Source organism: Hakea prostrata, chromosome 1, assembly GCF_041222555.1.
Source record: "Hakea prostrata isolate BN-2017 chromosome 1, UWA_Hpros_2, whole genome shotgun sequence".
Taxonomy (NCBI): domain Eukaryota; kingdom Viridiplantae; phylum Streptophyta; class Magnoliopsida; order Proteales; family Proteaceae; genus Hakea; species Hakea prostrata.
In genome coordinates, this window is record NC_142600.1 from 41,782,831 (window position 1) to 41,794,989 (window position 12,159).

Consider the following 12,159-nt stretch of genomic DNA (forward strand, 5'->3'; position numbering starts at 1 on the left):
GTAATAATTCCACATCAGGAACTGCTCTCTTGTCTCTCATATTCTTATTATAAATAAACACTGGTTGCGTCTCTCTAACACAAGTCAGAAGTTCTCAGACAACTCAAAACTTCGGAAGCAGGTGTCTCTTTAGTGACGCTTCACATTTTGGCTGCATGCGGATGCAATACTGGAATGTGGTTGCTTGCCTTTAGATAACTCTAAGGACTACAAAAGAAACTACCCGACCATGACTTGTAAGTGGTAGCAGTGATGCTAATACTAAAATTTAGAGATGCTACTTATATAGGTGAAATTAATTAAAACCACAAGAGCTTGAAGTACTTTTTACTTAGAAGGAGCTGAACATGAGATGGCATGGATGGCTTGAGTTGATAAATGACCAAGACTGATATTTTCTCCCATCCAGGAACGGCTGGTGTGTGGTCAATGCATTCAATAGGAAGACACAAGGATTTCAGCAAAAATTGAATTTGACACAACATATCCTAGATGATTTCAGGAACGAAGAATTCAGTAATGATTGAAAGTGATGCCATTGCTATCTTTTTCTTGGATGAATTGCTACCCAATGGTTCAACCTACATCAATCGAAAGGATTAAGTTAAACAAGGAAATGACCCAATTCCTGGAGAAGATCAGAAAGGGAGTGCTAAAAGGGAAGAAACCTGATTACACTCTGATGATGGTGTTCTAAGGTTCAGGACATAACTGTTTACGAGAAAGATTTAAATCAAGAATTCTAAAAGAGGTACACCAACCAGCCTATACAGTTACAGCCAGGTAGTGTCAGGCTGTACCATGGCTTGATGGCTCTATTTTGGTGGAAAGTCATGAAGATCCAAGTCCAAGTTTCTGAATTGCAAATCGATGTCCAATTTGTCAACAAGTTAAGGTGGAACATCAGAGTAGTACTAATAACAACCACCATTTCAGTAATATATGAGGTCACATATCTGTTTCCATGGTTTAAAATCACCATATCAAAGAAAAATACAGGACTAATTTCTGGATTTCTTCCACAATCCACAGAAATAGTGTCAAACCAACAAAGGCAAAAAAATTATCCAGAGGTTCATTTACACAATGTCTCAGCTTATTATCCTACCAAATTTGTGTAGGTTGAAAACATGAGTGGGTTGTGGGTTGGGAATAGTAGGAATAAAATGAAAGCAAACTGGCTTTTGAGTAAGAGCTGGACATGGGAAATTATGCAAACCACTAATTATTCAATACATGTCAGTCAGCCTTTATTTGATAGTCACTTTATAAGCCCACTAGGTTTTACTTTCTACTTTTGAATGGTATTTCTGTTATCCATTTGGGAAGGTTCTAATAAATGGGAAGACTACTTACAAAATTCATTATCCTTTGGAAAGAAGTACTAGTGCTTCTGAGGCTAGTGCATTGGCCTGTGTCAAACTAGCAGATCAAGCATATGACAGAGATTGAACAGAGAAAGGAATGCAATATCTCATGAAAACATCAAAGGGGGGGGGGATGAAACACCAACCTTGGCATTAGGTGCAGCCATTGCATCTTCACTTCCCCAAGGTACATTATGAAGCCAAATTCCAAGAAACGGTCCATCAATAACCCTCCACTCCAAGTCATCCAAAGAAACCTTAGGTCCCTGATAACCATGCTCCAGAACGTTTACCTTTTCCAGGTTCTGATTACTCAAACTAAATTTGCAATATTCACTTTCATTGCATGGCATCCCAAATGATTCAAACCCAGGTGCTGGCACAAAGGAAATACGTCCACCATATTTCCGCAAGCACATTATTCGTAGAAGAGCCTAAATAAACATGTAGTAAAAACCTCCATTAGAAAATGTTAGTGATCCATAATACTTACAGTTATACAGACCTCATTTTGAGTTGGTTTGTTGATCTAGTTTTTCTATAAATATGATCGGCAGTACAGGTACTCGCACAGCACAACATGGTCTGGATGACCTAAACAGAAACTGTTTCGACCTATATATATATATATATATATATATATATATATATAGAAATGCTGTTGCCTCATACATATTTTGCAAGTACATTTCCCAACAAAGTTAACTTCAATAAAAAGTACTGAGATTCCGGAGGACATAAATAACTGAATTCATAAGACTTGATATAATAGTAAGAATAATCCCCCTTCCCTATCCAAAAGGGAATATGAAAGCTAAATACGCCTCCTGATGCTATTGGTTTCTTCAAGATGCACGCGAAATACCAAAACTGACGTGAGGACAAGGTTTTAAGTGTCCTACAGGCAACAGTATCCACCGAATACTAACTGATATGTTCTATATCTTTAAGGTACCAATATGGTAGATATATATTGACTGTATCAGGCTGAAACGTGGCACTGTATGGTAGATATTTAGGATAAGCTTGATACATCTTTTAGAAAGTGTACAATAAAATCTCCCCAGACAGTAAATCACTTGTTGAGAGCTCTTGTAAGGCATTATTAATTTTTTATAGGGGCAAAATCAACTTGATTCCGTACTTTTTATAGCATAAGCAACTCTGATAGTATTGATTTTCATTATCATTTTAGGGTTAAACAACTTATAATCAATGATTAGAAAAAGATCTGCATAAGTATTGTTAACAGAATGATTAAGTGGTCAATGAGATCAACCAGCTCCTTTATTCACAATAAAAGAGAGAAGAAAATTATAATAAAGGGAACTATCCATGAGTTAGTGTTCACATGAACAGCACCCATGAACGGTGTTAAATAATAAAACCCTGAAAGGCCATGAACAGCTCAATTTTTTATTTTGTTGCGCAATAGATCATGCAATTGAATCGACACATTCCTAAAAAGAAAATTTTGTAGGACCATTGTACGACCAGCTATGATATACAGCGTACAGTGTTTGGCTGCTAATAAGCATTACATAGATAAACTCAATGTAGCAAAAATGAGGATGTTGACATGGATGAGTGGCAAAACTAGGAAGGATAAGTAATGAATGACCATACTAGAGCTGGCTTGAAATAGTTCTAATATATGCATGGTTGTCAAGGTGACAAGGTGACAAGGTGACAAGGTGAGGCAAGGCGATAGAGGGCAACGAAAACCAAGGCGAAGCAAGGCAACAAGGTGACACCAAGTCGTCTTAACCCAAAAATGGGCCTAGGTGACAAAGCAGCTGCCTAGGCATGCCTAGGCAAACACTTTGACAACCTTGAATAGTTGAATACATATTAAGCCACAAGAAAGTCCTTTGAGGTGGCAAGGCCATGTTCAACAGAGGCTTATTAAATGCCCCCTTACAGAGGAGTGATTAATCAGGATTGAAGGAACCAAAAAAAGAGCTAGGAGCAGACGTTAGGAGAAGTGATGTAACCAAGATTTTAGCGTCTTGAGATGTGCAATTAGCTCCCTTAAATTAGGGCTACTCCAAGACCCTCTCCTTTGTGAACCAGCAAATAAAGAACCAAGAATAGGAAACTCAGGTCCTACCTAATCCAAGATGAGATAATAAGGAATTTAAGGTTTTAACAAATCTAGATGGGATGGGTCTAATGGTGAAACTTTGGAAGGTTAGGGCTTTCGGAAACATTTGGTTTAACAAAACCTAGATGGGTTGAAAGAAATTGGGAAGTAAGTAATTTAGGGTTTTAACAAAGAAATACAAGATGTCTTAGAGATACCTAGACTTACCCTAGGATGGAAGGGGAAGCCTGCGGTTAAGCCTAGGGAAGTTTAAGGTTGGATTAGGGAAAGATGTGGGCTGTTATAGGGTTTTGGGTTGGTCTTGGATAGGTTTCTTGGGTTTCTAGGAAGGATCTTGGGCAGTTGGGCTCTTTCCTATCCCTCTCGATCTTCCTTTTCTTCTCTTTCTTTCTTCACTTTCTTCCGTTCTTTTCTTTCTTTTCACTTTTCTTTCTTTCTTTTCCGTTCTGAAATTCCAGAACTGCTGCAAGATCAAGAATTGGGGGGAATAAGGGTGGAAGCGTGTTTCAAAGCGTCTGCCTAGGTGGCAAAGCAGTTTTTCAACCACTTTGTTTTGAAACAGCTTAATTGGCACACTGTTTTTTTCCCGCTTTTTCGCCTAAGTGCTACCGCTTTGCCATCTCGTGCACCTTATTGCCACCTAGATGCTAAAGCAACCGATTTTTACATTGTGTACATAATTTTTTTTTTAAACCAAAATTTATTCTACAAAACCATATATAAATTTAATAGCTTAGTCATTTCAGAATCGAGTCCCAAATTGCAAAGGAATTCCAATGCCCAAAGTGACATAGGACCTCTACAAGCTCCGGGGGCGCTGCCCCCACACCCCTATTGGGGAGGCCTCCCCGGACCCTTTGCCCATCGGTAGCAAAATGTGAAGCATGAGCCATACTCAACATCGAGAATCAATGAATCATTTAATAGACAATGACTTGGAAATCGATATAATGAGATCTATTAATTTATCATGTTCGCCCTATTAGGACATAGTCAATTATGATGAACTTATGTTTGTGTTCTTTTTTTTGGATAATTTTTTCATAATTATGATTCTTGAATGCTTTCTTTTTTGGATGAATGTGACTAATAAATGTTTTTTTATTTATTATAGAAAGTAATTGTATTAAAAAGTACTTGTATTGAAAAAAAATTTACCTAGCCGCTTTGGTCGCCTTATTGACTCCTAGGTGTCGCTTCGTTGCCTAAACGCCTAAGTGGAGCCCCAATCGCTTTGGTCACCTTGACAACCTTGGGTGGAGGGGAGATAAGGGGCTGGGTGGTCTAAGATGGAAGATGGACGGGTACGGGAGGTTGCTATGGGCTAGAGAGGGGAGAGGAGGGGATGGAATGGGGATGGGAAGGTGCTGGGGTTGCTGTAACTTACTTGGAGAGAGTAGGCTGCTGCTGGACTTGTTGACTTAATGCTGGAAATTGAAGAACTAGGGTTGAACATAAAGAAGACCACTCAAATCCACCATGGCCCTCCAAAGAAGACCACGACTTTACTTGCCTCCAAATTCAGAATTTTATTCATCAACTTCAACTTGTTAGTTTGTAAAAAGGCGGGGGCTTTAAATAGCCTTACACTTGGGAGGGAAAAGACTTAAACATGGAAACCTAACTTGGCTCAACTAGGGAAATCCTTTATAGACTAGGATCTCCTTTACAACTCAAAAAATAGCAACCACCCAAAAATAAAATAAAAAAAAGAAGGAATGTTAAAGGAAAACAAGTTTCAAAAATATCAAGTAATTATCAAAAAGGAATCTCACTTTAAAATCGATTCCAATTGGGACTCTGACTAGGACTCTCAACATTCACTAAATAAATAAATAAATAAATAAAAGAGGATATAGACTCACAAAAATATAATGCAAATTATTGGACTAAATTAGTAACCAAAAGAAGTGAAAAATTTACCAAACTACCCCTGGTATGGTTCGGCTAGCCCACTTGGTGCGCCAATGGGCTCGGACCAAGTGGGCTTAGTTGTTGGGCACAATTTACTGATTTGGGAACTGGGGGTAGGCTTGCTTACATCAAAACGAGGTGAGGAGAGAGAGATATAGCCTAGCTCTTGTATCCAATATGATCTCAATTAGGTCTGAGTGTAAGGCAAGGACAAAGCTTGTATTGTTGTTTTTGCAATAGATCAGTAGGTTAGTTAATAAAAAATAAAAAATAAAATGATTGCATCAAATTAGTATCTTCTTTATATATTTATTTCCTTTTTTTGGGGGGGTGGGGATGCAATGATAATTGCATCTAAACTGGAAATCTTCTGAAAACTGATAATAATATTTTTTTTATACTAATAAATGTAAGAAACATCATCTTTTATACAGTTTATTTTCCTATGTTCTACTTTCTATACATGATGTGTTGCATGTTATTTATTTAGTGTTTTATGCCACTGTATTTTGAATCAATTGAAAGCATTTCCATAAGTTTCTTGACCACTTGCATGCCTATTGTTAGAGTATCTTATTTTGTCTCTGATAAGATACCCAATATTAATACTTTAAACCCTGAGTGGGAGATACGGTTATATGCATCAAACTTAAGCAACAACGCATTCCTACAAAAAGGATAAGGAAATAAAATTAAGACGCTTATCAATCATAAACACAATATTGTAAACATACATAGAAGTCTAGGCGAGTACTCCCCATCCATCTGTATTGCTCAGACTCTATATCAATATCTGCCACCAGACCTGACATTGCCACCCAACCCCACCAATTCCCCAAATGGACAACAGAAATAATAATTAGTGAGATAAGAGAAGCATACCTGAAAAAAAAAAAAAAAAAAAAAGGACTCCAATAAAATAAATAATGGATACAGAAATCTCTTGAAACAGCAACACAAAAGATGTGTACAGCATGCATTATTCAGATGGAACTTATATACCAAATTCAACTAAAATGTTACTTTTGGGCAATACCCCATGCAAGCATCAGGACACTAAAGAATTTAGCCTCCCCCTGCAAGATTGTAGCAACATCAAGTGAAACCCTGTGACCTGCAAATTAACACAATGTAAGTGTTAAAACCACAAATTTCAACCAACTGCATTAATTAAAACCAGAGAAAAGGAACATAAGGGCAAGTCGTTCAACTATTCATTCTGCGGATGACAACTATTACTTAATACTCCAATGGGGAAATGCAAAGTAACAGTATAACAGATTTACCACCACGAAATGGAAAAAGGAAACAACTATATACAAAAGATTACCTCGAATAACTGTAAGAACAGCATTAGTCACTGAACAAGGATAACCGACAGAATCCAGAACTGATTTTGCCATACCATTTCCAGTACCTGCATCCACAAGCATTGTTTTCTCAAACTGGTACAGTAGAAACATATATAACTTTGTTAAGAAATAACTTAAAAGCCCAACTCATCAACCCATTCATCTTCTCTTTACAAAAGGGTGGCAATATATCAGGTAGCATATTTTAAATTCTTTTCTTTCACCACAAGAAGGTATTCCCGTCCTATCCTTTTCTCCTATGGACTTCATTGGCTGTTTATCTGTAAATAACATCAGTGCTCACAGTTATAGCAGTCATTCTAACATTATTTCTCATGGTTGATGTTTTCTATCTTGACCAGATGACATGACTCTTTCTTCTTGGAGTGGTTGTGATCTAAGATGGTATTGAATTTTCTATGTGGATGATTAACGCCCGCTCTTGATGATCAGATTTCTTTTTCTTCTGTTTCTTGGCTACCTGCAATTTCTATGACTCCGATCTATTTGAAGATCCAGGTATCAAATTGGCATCAACTTCACAGGGAAGTTTGTCTGCCTAAATCCTTCTTTCTAGTTTCTACTAAGGGATCTGCCAGATATGCTCAGTTTTTAATCCCTTCTGTTATTTTTCCCCAATACCCTTTTTATCTTGTTTGCTGTTTCCTCTGCCTGAGATTTGTTCTTAGTAGCTGGTTATTGCAATTATTATCTCCCAATACTCCTTTCTTGGCCATCTTAATTTTCTGTTTTCCCTCCCTGTGGTGGTTCTTAGTAGGCTAGTTGTTGCCACTATTCTTATTTGGTTTCATAACTTACAATACTGCTATATATCACTTTTTAGGCCTTCAGTATGTACTTCCAGGTCAGATCTCTATTTATTGCTGATTTCAGTTTATGCCAATTTGTTATTCTGCAGGACCATTGGTTTCTGGTCCTTTGTTCCGCCCTTATATTACTAGTGCTTCTTGTTTAAGCCTGCTAGTTTCAGTTTCTGCTGTGCCATCTTTAGTTATATTGCCTGTAGTGTTTCTTGTTATTGATGCTCTGCTCTTATGTGTGCTTGATCTGGTTGCTAGATTTTTCATCCTATTATTACCATGGTCAGAGAACTCGCTATTACAATGAGTGATGCACAACACCCTGTGACTCACCAAGTGTCGAAATCACTGCATAAAGCTTATTGGTGCATCCAATTATCTTTCATTGGCTCAGGCTAGATATATATACAACAAAAGAATCAGATGTTACAACTCCCCCTTTTACTGAATCCAAGGATTATGAGGGACCAATGAGTCTAAACAACAGCTTATTTTTATGGTACTGGAACAACAAGGATCCATTAGTGGCTGCCAATGTAGTGTTGCACACCACTTTCCCAATATGAATGATATGGATTGAGGGAGAGTTTATCACATGATACAAATATGCCTTGATTGGATATTCTCTTCTTTTATTAATATTTTTTTCCCAGTCTTCTCTTTCAATCAGAATGATAAATCAGTAGTGAGTGTACTATTTGCATTCTCAGGAAGCTAAATATATATCATCCTCTCTATGACATCTGATATGTTAAAAGTCTCAGAGTGTGAAGTTTCACAGGCAATAGGGTGCTTCTGATGGAGTTTTTTGTCATATTCAGATAACCATCTCTCCTTTCTTGCCAAATCTGAATCTTCCTTGTCATAGATGATAGTAATGTTTTTGCTACCGGTAGCAATAGACAATAGTCATGGATGCGTCTTAGGTTTTCCTGGTTGAGATAAAGGTTAAATGGGAAGAAGAGGACATCATACTGGTGGTCAAGAAGAACAGCAGACTCATCAGTCTTTGCGCCTGCATTCTCATTGTAGTAAGTTAATCATGCTGTTGATAAGTGTTGGGCAAAGTATAGTAGACCAGATGAGCATAGCACCTGGCCAATTCAATTGTTACTGATGATATTTTGACATAGTGACTTAAAAGTAGTATGCACCAGGCACTGGCAGGCACTATTGTATTCCACATGGAGCACCAGCTCCATTATACTGGACATTGTGGGTATGGCAAGTTTAGCTGTTCATCATCATTAATTACCCTCCAAGTACATGAGGTCAGTCAGACATTAGGTCATTAATGGACAAGATCTTCTCATTCCTAGCCCCCAAACCCACACATGTCGTCATGTTGGTACCAGTTCCAGAAGCACAATCCACTAGCAGTGGCTCTTGATTGAGTTCCTCATGGTTGAAAGAACTACTTCATAGGTCAGGGTTCTTCCAATATGTTGATGATTCCATTCATGGTGCTTTTGTGGAGTTATTCGAGTGTTTTTTCCATCACACTACGACATGACTGCCGTTTGTGATATAATTGAATGAAAACTTGCTTAAGCAGTAGCAGCACCATTCTAGTGTTTTTGAACATCTCCAGAACTAAAAATGGTACTAGGACTCTAGGATAGGCATAAAGGTGTGTGATGTAATTCAGCTGCCTACAAACATCCTCAGGTGTATGAATTGCTCCATACAAAAACATTAATAGGAGTTGGAATCCACCCTATACCAAAGTCATGGGAATAGTTTAGGATTGTATTGAACTTTTAATTTGTCTATTAGTTTAGTAGTTTTTATTTAGTCATTGTTTGATTTCAAGTAAGGCTCCTATAGTTATTTTCATGTGAACAGTGATCCTAGTCTATTTTTTATTCCTAGTTTGAATTTGAAACCTATGTCAACCATAGTGACCATATATAGATGTCATGCTTAGTTGAGCTCATAATTTAACTAATAAGTGTTATCTGTGAGTATTGCTTGGCTCTGGGACAGAAATTCTTCTCCCCAATCCTCCATCAAATTCTTCAAGCCCCCCCCCCCCCAATACCGCCCCCTAGTTGATCTCCATTGAAAATCTTGATAGTTGCCAAAATTTCTGCAAGTTTTAAGGATATCTCCAAGAATGCCTGCTTTTCATCACTAATCGCAATTTGAATAATCCCCTGGCTCTGACCCTTTCCTACTTCTAAACCTCTAAACATCAACCTAGCCTTCCCCTTTTCAATTTTCGTTTTCCACAAAGCCTAGCCCAGTCCAACATTTCTATGAACAAATTCTACCACTAGATTCCTTCCATAACCTGTCCACTGCATCCCCAACCCACCAGTAACATTCGATCTACACTGCTGCACCATTACTGAAACCCTAACTTCCGCAGTTCCACCATCTCAATTCTTCCTGATAAACCATTACTGAAACCCAACTTCCACAGTTCCACCATCTCAATTCTTCCTGATAAAACCCTAATATCAAGATCTCAAAACCCAACCATCCAACTTCTGTCAACATTGGATCAACAAAAGCCCATAAGGCCTTCAAATTTGACCCAAGCCACATACCCAAGTTCAAAACCCTAAACGATGTTTGACTTGAAGTTCCTTCTTAAAACCCAAAACCTTAACCCCAATTTGTTGGAATCTTAAAATTCCGCATTCAAAACCCTTCTGCGAAGTATTAAAACTAGGGGTGTAAATGGATAACCGAAATCAGCTTCCAAATTCGCATCCGCATCCGTTTAGGGGTATCCGAATCCGTCCGACTATTAATAGGATGCGGATATGGTATACCTCTTTCTTACCGATTATTATCCGTCCGATAAAATTATCCAATTAAGTTATTTATTTAGATTTATTATTCTTATTTTTATAAATTTTACCTATGATATGTGACTATTTTTCTATATTTTCTCTACTAAAATAGCTACCAAAGTTGTTAAATTCTTAAATTTCAAACCTAGCCCTCACAAATAAAAAGATAAAGATGTAAATAAGTAGTCGAAAACTTGTATTCAATCTATATTCATGCCCATTTAGAAGAATCTACTTAAGAAAATTACTATCCAATTATCATCCGAATCCGGCAAAATCCGTCCGAAAACCGATAGGATATTATCCGAATCCGTCCGAATATAATAGGATGCAGATATGGATATACCACTATCCAATCCGAATCCGGTCCGTTTACACCCCTAATTAAAACTTCACTGATAGCGCTTCCATCATCCACTTGACTAAACCTACCCATCAAAACCTAATGAGAACAAAACCCTAGCCCTCAAGTGGACCCCACATACTGTTTTGACATCTCCAAGCTTACCAGTTCATCCTAGATCCTGAATATTGGCTCCTAGTTGGAATTGCTTGTATGTTAACTTTTATATCTTTGACTCTTTGTGACAATCCACGTATGATGTATCAAATTAGTTTATAATTTTATGTCTGTTCATTTCTAAAGCATATTTAACTTGTTTCTAATTGAATTATATGTGTCCCAGAACTAATTTGTATGCAAGTCCCTCAATCTCACCCACATTGCTTTTGTTGATGATCTCATGATCTTTTTCAAAGCTGATCACAGCTCTATCTCATCTATTCTCTCTTCCCTCGCCTTCTTCAAGTCCATCTCTGGGCTCAAAGTTAACCTTGACAAATCTACCATCTTCCTCTCTGGGGGTTTCGATTCTCTGCACTCTAATCTCCTGAATCTCTCAGGATTCAAGCCTGGAGCCTTTCTTGTGGTCTACCTTGGTCTCCCTCTTATCCCTGGCAGACTCACTCGCCATCACTGCTCCCCCATGCTGGACCACATTCGTAAGAGCCTCCAACTTTGGAAAAGACAGCTCCTCTCCTTTTCCGGTAGGGGTGGAGCTCATTCGGTCTGTCCTCCAATCCTCCTACCTTTATTGGTGTGGCATTTTCCCGATTCCCAAGTCCATCTCGTCGGCAATGGAATCCCTCTTCTATGCCTTTCTCTGGAACGGCCAGGATTCCTCGCGATTCCTCCCTCCCATCAGTTGGTCCAACATCTGTCGACCTAAAACTGAGGGGGGCCTAGGAATTCGGCGGATCCAAGAGGTCAATTCTGCTGCTTTGCTCAAACTCATTTGGAAAATTGTCTCCAAACAAGACTCCATTTGGGTCAATTGGGTTTACTCTTACCTTCTCAAAAATGACTCTTTCTGGACTTCCCCTATCCCTTCTAACCCTTCCTGGATCTGGAGGAAACTTCTTTTCCTCAGACCCCGTGCCCTTCCTGCCATTTCCGCCCAAATTTCCTCTGGCCTTTCCACTAACTTCTGGCTAAATCCGTGGCATCCGATGGGCATTCTCCTGACCCTTTTTCCCCCGTACTATCTATGAAACTCGTATCCCCAAATCCATCCTTTTATCAGAATTCATCTTCGATGTGTCCTGGGTCTCTTTTCCCCACCCTTGTCTCACACAAGTCTGGAACTCTCTCCCCCCTCCCCCATATTTCCCTCCACCCATGATACCATACTTTGGCTTCCTTCCGCCACAAATCCTTCACCACATCTTATGCTTGGAACCTGGTTTGATCCCCCTCCCCTTCCCCCACTTGGCCTCCCCTAGTTTGGTTCAAAGGTCACA

General features: G+C 38.6%; 1 protein-coding gene across 1 annotated transcript in view; it reads right to left on the reverse strand.

Moving 5' to 3' along the window:
- Nucleotides 1-12,159, reverse strand: part of LOC149028977 (sphingosine kinase 1-like) — a 36,453-nt gene that overhangs the window by 9,612 nt on the left and 14,682 nt on the right. The window contains exons 6-9 of the mRNA XM_089139856.1: nt 6,716-6,802; nt 6,422-6,499; nt 6,120-6,190; nt 1,514-1,801 (exon numbers count right to left, since the gene is read on the reverse strand). Of these exons, the coding sequence (XP_088995982.1) occupies nt 1,514-1,801; nt 6,120-6,190; nt 6,422-6,499; nt 6,716-6,802 (524 nt within the window). The remainder of the gene's footprint in view (nt 1-1,513; nt 1,802-6,119; nt 6,191-6,421; nt 6,500-6,715; nt 6,803-12,159) is intronic.